At 37.4% G+C, this 8039-nt stretch overlaps 1 protein-coding gene across 2 annotated transcripts in view; it reads right to left on the reverse strand.

The window, feature by feature from the left end:
- The window catches only part of EML4 (EMAP like 4), a 165264-nt gene that overhangs the window by 48853 nt on the left and 108372 nt on the right, over nt 1–8039 (reverse strand). For both annotated transcript variants that reach the window (XM_017848901.1, XM_017848902.1), the window contains 4 exons: nt 5981–6104; nt 3977–4126; nt 1937–2006; nt 258–368 (listed from right to left, as the gene is read on the reverse strand). In XM_017848901.1, the coding sequence (XP_017704390.1) occupies nt 258–368; nt 1937–2006; nt 3977–4126; nt 5981–6104 (455 nt within the window). The remainder of the gene's footprint in view (nt 1–257; nt 369–1936; nt 2007–3976; nt 4127–5980; nt 6105–8039) is intronic.

Genomic DNA, 8039 nt, shown 5'->3' on the forward strand with positions numbered 1-8039 from the left:
TGGAAGCTCTACTTCAAGGCAGCATAATTACAAGAATAATTAAAGTAAAATATCTTGCATCCTAACTAAACCAAAGTACTTTAGCACTCAAGTTGAAATGCTAGCCATTTAGCAATAGGTAATATGTTAGCAATAGCTAGCATCTCATTTTTCAATTCAGGATTATCGTTTTATGGACACGTAAACACAAAACTGAGCTTAACTTCTTTCCTGCTTTTTTGTTCAGCTTGCTTACTTCTCTAAAAATTGTCACTTACTGCTTTTGAAAAATCCAGGCATCCTACTCCACGCTCAAAAGTGCCAAGTCCAATAATCTGCAGTGTGGACAGAGTAACAGAATCCCACACTCTGACGTGGGGTTGTAGAGGCTGCAAAAACACAAGATAGCAGGGCTAACTGGACAGGTGGATGCAAATAAATACCAATAGCACACAGAACTAATGCCATTTAAAAAAGTAATAGGGATGGATAAGCTTCTACTAAAATATTACTAGATTTAGACATGCCCCCAAATAAATCTTAAGTAGGTATTTTCTTATACTGTGAAAATAACAATAGCAGCAAATAACTTGTGTATTTACTATGTTACACATACTATTCTAAGTATGGCACATATTAATTCATTTAATCCTATGAGCTACAGGTACACTATTATAATTATCATTTCACAGCTGAGGAAATTGGAATACAGAGATTTAAATAACTTGCCCAAAGTGATATCGCTATTAAAAGATTGAGTCAGCCGGGTGCGGTGGCCCACCACACCTTTAATCCCAGCACTCTGGGAGGCTGAGGCAGGTGGATCACGAGGTCAGGAAATCAAGACCAACCTGGCTAACAGTGAAACCCCGTCTCTATTAAAAATACAAAAAATTAGCCAGGCATGGTAGCACACATCTGTAGCCCCAGCTACTCAGGAGGCTGAGGCAGGTGAATCGCTTGAACCTGGGAGACGGAGGTTACAGTGAGTCAAGATCGTGCCACTGCACTCCAGCCTGGGAGACAGAGTGTGACTCCATCTCAAAAAAAGAAAGAAAAAAAAAGGTGGAGTCAGGATTCTAATCCAGGCAAATTTGCTCTGGATACTTTGCTTTTAGCATTACTAATCTTCATTCCTGAGAAAATAACACTTTTTATCAATGTCCAATAAACTACTAAACAGCCCTTAAACAGCATTTGCAACTGGAAGGGGTCTTAGAAGTTATCTAGTGGAAACCTTCCACTCCTCTGAAGTCTGAGAATGTCATGAGTATAGTCATACACACGTTACTCAGTCACCATTAATATTCACTGTTGATCCTTAGAAATAAGGTATTTGTTATACAAACCAACTGAATAATATCAAATAGTAACTGAAACTCTAAGTCGTATCAGTTCTAGTCACATATAAAATCAAGAGTTAGGCGGGCATGGTGGCACACACCTGTAGTCCAGCTACTCACTCAAGAGGCCAAGGCTGGAGGATCACTTGAGCCCAGGAGCTTGAGCCCAGCCTGGGCAACAAAGTGAGATTCCACCCCTACAAATAAATAAATAAATAAATAAATAAATAAATAAATAAGTAAGTAAGTAAGTAAGTAAGTAAATAAGAATCAACAGGTCCATCAACTAAGGGAAACTAAACTGCAGTACCTTCTGGCAGACACTGGTAAACTATTTTACATAAAGAAAAATGTAATGGGCATATCAGTTTTCCCATTTTTACAGTAAATAGTTTAAGGGAGAACACTTATTTTTTAGAAACAAAATTTATTAGTATGACTCTCTCTCTTAAAGTGTTCTTATATACTAATGTTTTTTCCATGCTTATACTAGAAATTCCTCAGTACTTAAATTTCAAAAGAATAAAACAAATGAGTTGTGGTTAAAATTACAATAGATTCCACTCTAACAGCAATGTCTCTAGGTACAGAATGCATAACGCTATGCCACTCACCCTTCCATCTTTATCCACGCCAGCTATCTGTCCAGTTGCAATCCTAATTTTGTCAGGATGTATAGCAAGGCTAAAAAGCAGTATTAAGAATGATTTTAAACACAGGAAACGTGAAACAGCAGAATATCTTTGTATCGACATTTTTCAAATAAGCAGTTTTAATCATTAAAAAAACATACATTTATCTGTTTTCTTTAGCAAATCAAATAATATCAAATATCTGAAGATTTCTGAATTTTCAGCTATACTTTTTATTTGTGAAGCTGCACAGATGAATGAAAGACTAAGTTCAAAGAAAATATTTATTTACAACTGTGGCACGCTAATTTGTTCAAGTTCCTTTCTAGTCCATGCACATAGGCATACAAATCACATGACTTTATTATAGTGAAGATGCAATATTGTGCTGTGTAATTTTAATTTATTAAAGTTACAAGCATTTTTCCCTTTTGCTACATAATCCTCATACATGCTGACTTGACAGCTCTTCCAACTTTTAGGCCATTTCTTACTTTTCAACAAAACAGCAATGAGCATCTTCACACATAGTGCCTTCAACCTTTTAATTAGTTCTTAGTGCTAAATTCTTGTAAGTGAAACTGAGGCAAGGAATTTTTAAATAGAAATGGGAAGTAGTGTAGCATATGTGCCTAAATTACTCACAGTACGTATACAAGTGACTAGCAAAATTTTGAAAGACATCCTTATGTCCGTATCTAGACTCTTTCAACAATGGTTGAACACTGTGAACATTCTCTTGTTCTTAAATATTTGTACTTAAGAATACATCAGAGGGATATTTACATATTAATACATAAAGTGCCTCCTCATTCTTTACAGCTTAAATGGTGGCCTATAGGTAGGTACACCACAACCTCACCAGTAAGTCCCCAACTGAAAAATACTTAGGCTGTTTCTAATCTTTATCACAAACAATACTGCAGTAAATAGTTTTGTACATATATTATTCTGCGAGTGTAAAAGGCAATATTTTAATCAACTCCAAAAGTTCAGTATCTATATAATATTCTAATAGTCATCTATTAATTTTTTTCTAGATAAAGATACAGGTGTCAGAATAGTATAGACATAAAAGCTTTTAAATGTTAGAAAATATCCAGTCAGTCCTTGGATCTAAGGGGGGAAAAGGGTAATAAATTTAAAAAGCTGGAAAATATTAATAAGCAGTAAATAATTGTATTTAACTAAAAAGTAACAAAATAATTTAAAAGTACGCCTAAGGCCGGGCGCGGTGGCTCAAGCCTGTAATCCCAGCACTTTGGGAGGCCGAGACGGGCGGATCACGAGGTCAGGAGATCGAGACCATCCTGGCTAACACAGTGAAACCCCGTCTCTACTAAAAATACAAAAACTAGCCGGGCGAAGTGGTGGGCGCCTGTAGTCCCAGCTACTCGGGAGGCTGAGGCAGGAGAATGGCGTAAACCCGGGAGGCGGAGCTTGCAGTGAGCTGAGATCCGGACACTGCACTCCAGCCTGGGCGACAGAGCGAGACTCCGTCTCAAAAAAAAAAAAAAAAAAAAAAAGTACGCCTAAGCATTTAAAAGGAATTCTCACATTTGTAGTTTGACGTCCTATGGCATACTTATGATCCTTATTCAGCTATGATTTCTTTCTTCCCAAAAGAATAAAGCTTCAAGTCTAAAACTGATCTACATAGGACAAATCCTCAATAAATATTAAGTAACCAATAATCACTTTCAGAAACCTGAAAATGTCCAGTCTGTCCCATATATATTTCATACTACAGACCAGAGAAGAGAAGGACTGTAAGACATCTGAGAAAGCAGAAGAGGTTCCAATCATGATTTATGGAGGATGTGTTTTGTTGCTGCTGATACCACACCACCATTTTGGAGGCCTAAAGTCTTTTTTTCTTTTAAAATATATTCAACAGATGACCCATAATATTTTACATTCTGAGCTTTCCACAAGAAATCACTTTCAACAAAACCCAAATTTAAAAAATACAAAATGAGGGTTTGAAAGAACAAAAATCAACCAATGTTAAACGATACCAACCATTTCACACAGTCTGTATGACCCAGGTAGTGTCGTTGAGTTCTCTCCTCATAATTAAATAGCACTACCACTGATGCAATGAAATAAACTATTTCCCCAGTCGGAAGAAGGTAAACATTAGCTCTACAATCCTTTCCTCGATAACCATATCTTAATAGAAAAAGAGTCAAGGTTTTAAATAAACACAGTTTTCAAGTTGTTAACAGATTTTTCATGTATACTTATGGAATTAGTAAGGTACAATGAAGAAGACTGAACTAGAACTAGAAAACTCATGTCCTGGACGGGCAGAGTGACTTACACCTGTAATCCTAGCCCTTCAGGAGGCCAAGGTGGGAGGATCACTTCAGCCCAGAAGTTTTTGAGACTAGTGTGGGCAATAGTGAGACCCCGTCTGGACAGAAAATAAAACAAAATTAGCCAGGTATGGTGGCCCACGCCTGTAGTCCCAGCTACTTGGGAGGCTGAAGTGGGAGAATCACTTGAGCCCAGGAGGTCAGGTCAAGGCTGCAGTGAGCAAGATCGTGCCACTGCACTCCAGCCTGGGCCACAGAGACACTGTTGCCACCCACCCCCACCATCTGCCCAAGAAAAGGAAAACTCATACCCTGCCATTATCCTTAGTGCAACCTAACTCTTTTAATATGTTTAAATCGTAGCTTCCTCATTTACCAGACAAATATATATTAAGATCCTAATGTGTATCAAGCATAATAGTGAATATTCAGTTCTGAACAAAAAAATGTAGGGCCTGTCTCTGGAGCTTATCCTCTGGCAAAGAAAACAAATAATCACCAAATATAAAATTACAAATTATGGGAAAAAAACAAACAAAAAACAGACTGCTAGGAGAAAGCCTAAATGGAGGACCTAATTTAGATGGAGAGAAAAAGAGAGAGAAGGGAGGGACCAAAAGAAGGCCTATCTGGAAAAGGGATATTTATGCTGGACCCACATGATAAATTAGGAATAGCCAGGAACAGTTTGGTAGGCAGAATGTTTGTTAAAAATATGTTGTACAGAATTAAAGGGTTGGTGAGTGTGTCCAAGCTGATACCTGCCTAAGGAGGGAATAATGCAAGGGATGTGGGAGGAAGTGTAGGAGAATGGAGGCAGACAATGGAGGTCAAACTACTAGTTCCTTTTTGTTTCACTGAGTTTCTTGGAGGTTCTAAGAGAAGTGAAAATTTCTAGGTGAAATTAGGAAAACTCTCCTTTAACAGTTAGTCATTTAAAAAAAGTCTGGCTGAAAAGTTAATTCTGAATTAGAATCAGCCTTGTTAATGTGAGGTTACAAAATGCTTTAACTGATGTTTTCTTATTTAATTCCTACAGCAGCCCCTGTGAGGCATGGGTTATTAACCCCTTTTATGAGTAAAGAAAGTTAACGTTCACAGGGAGTAAGTGGCAGGGCCAAAACTCAAACACTAGTCTTCCAATTCCAGTCTAGTGCCTTTTCTAGCATACCACAAGTACCTGCAACGATGTTCGCAAAATATTGTTTGTCCTTTCCAAAGATATAAACTTTGATGGCTTTAAACTGCTAACAGCAAAGAATTAGAGATAATATCTCCTTTTTTTGTTTGTTTTCTGAGACAGAGTCTTCCCCTGTCGCCCAGGCTGGAGTGCAATGGCCTGATATTGGCTCACTGCAACCTCCACCTCCCGGGTTCAAGTGATTCCCCTGCCTCAGCCTTCCGAGTAGCTGGGATTACAGGTGTGTGCCACTATACCTGGCTAATTTTTTGTTTTTATCTTTAGTAGAGACGGGGTTTCACAAAGTTGGCCAGGCTGGTGTTGAACTCCTGACCCTGTGATCTGCCTGCCTCAGCCTCCCAAAGTGCTGGAATTACCAGCGCGAGCCACCGCGCCTGGCCTGATGTTTCCTTTTATTTAAGTAGCTGTTATTTTTTTTTTTTTGTATAAAGACAATTTTGACAGAGAACAGGTTAAGTAATTTGTCAAACTAGCAAACGAATTTGCTGTCATTGTAGAGAAGGATACGCCCACTCCAGTTTGAGCTTCTCAGGAGGCAGTTCTGTTCTGATGTCATCATAGTTGTCAACATCAGAAGGAATGAACATGGTAATTGGCCGACCGCGCATAAACATTTTAATATATTCTCCTTCTGTTGAAATACAAGACAAAAGTTAAGTCATATATATTTTCTGTATAGTCATACAAAAGTGGATTATTAATGTGATACAATAAAACAAGACAAAATGACCACTTCAAAGTTTTAGCCTCATTATATACAATTGTTTTTGTTATACGGTCGTCCTGTATCCATGGGGGATTGATTTTAGGAACACCTTCCTCAGATACCAAAATCCATGGATGCTCAATTTCCTGACACAAAATGCATAGTATTTGCATATAACCTGTATATTTTAAATCATCTCTAGATTACTCATAATATGATGTGAATGCTATGTAAATAGTTGTTATATTGTATTGTTTAGAAAATAATGACAAAAGTCTGCATATATTCAGTATAACAGACAATCTTTTTCCCCAAATATTTTCCACCCATGGTTGGCTGAATCTGTGGATGCAGAACCCATGGATACAGAGGGCCAACTATACAGCATATAGAAAACAAAGTGATACTATAAAGTCCTAGTCCAAAACATCGTAGGGAAAAAAAAAACCAATGGCCATTTCCTTAACTGAGAATATTTTTTTCAGAATTAAAATATAATTTATCTAAGTTGACACATTTCTACAAGGCCAGTAAGGCTGAGTAGAAAAACACAAAAGAAAATTTTGTGACAACAGTTTTTCTAACACTTGAAAAGAAGAGTGAGATTGGATAGACAACAACCATGTCTACCACACTACTGAATGAACCTATAGATGTTAAATGGCGTAAGCTTTTCTTATGCCAGGAAACAATCAACAATAAAAAGGCCACCTACAGGAGAAAATATTTGCAAGCCAAAAGGGTTAATCTCAAAAATATATAAGGAACTCAATAGTTAAATAACTGATTTTAAAATGGACTAAGTACATTTTTTCTTTTGTCTTTTCTCCAAAGACATAAAAACGGCCAACAGGTATATGAAAAACTGTTCAACATCACTAATCATCAGAGAAATGCAGATCACAATCACAATGAAATATTACCTTACACCTGTCGGATGGGTATTAATAATAATAATAATAATAATAATAACAACAACAAAAAGACAGCTGGTTGCGGCGGCTCATGCCTGTAATCTCAGCACTTTGGGAGGTCGAGAAGGGCAGATCATGAGGTCAGGAGATTGAGACCATCCTGGCTAACACAGTGAAACCCTGTCTCTACTAAAAATACAAAAAATTAGCTGGGTGTGGTGGTAGCCAGCCTGTAGTCCCAGCTACTTGGGAGGCTGAGGCAGGAGAATGGCGTGAAACGGGGAGGCGGAGCTTGCAGTGAGCTGAGACCACGCAACTGCACTCCAGCCTGGGAGACAGAGCGGGACTGTCTCAAAAAAAAAAAAAAAAAAAAAGACATCAAGTATTGATGAGGATGTGGAGAAACTTGAACACTTGTACAGGGCTGGTAGGAATGCAAAATGGTATAGTCACTATGGAAAGTAGGATGAAGGTTCCTCAAAAAGTTAAAAACACAACTACCACATGATGCTGTAATCCCACTACTGGGTATTTTTTAGAAGAATTGAAATCAGGATCTTGAAGAGATATCCGTATTCTCAGGTTCACAGTAGCACTATTCACAATAGCCAAGATGTGGAAACAACCTAAACTCAACTGAATAATGAAAATGTGGCACACGTATATATATATATACACACACACACACACATACACACACACACATATATATATAAAATCTCACAATAATAAAAAAAAACATGACCTCAAGATTTCAAATGTCATACTCCGAGATTTTCAAGACAGTGCTAAGAAACAGTTTTCTTATTGGCAGGATAGGTGTCTTGTATTTACATAAACCAATAGGTGTTCATAAGAACTGCAACAGTCTAAAACTAAAATGTTAAAAAACACAACTCTAGAATCAAATCCATATTATACATCTTTTTTTTTTTTTTTTTTTTTT

Source organism: Rhinopithecus bieti, unplaced genomic scaffold (assembly GCF_001698545.2).
Source record: "Rhinopithecus bieti isolate Rb0 unplaced genomic scaffold, ASM169854v2 scaffold_28163, whole genome shotgun sequence".
Lineage (NCBI taxonomy): Eukaryota > Metazoa > Chordata > Mammalia > Primates > Cercopithecidae > Rhinopithecus > Rhinopithecus bieti.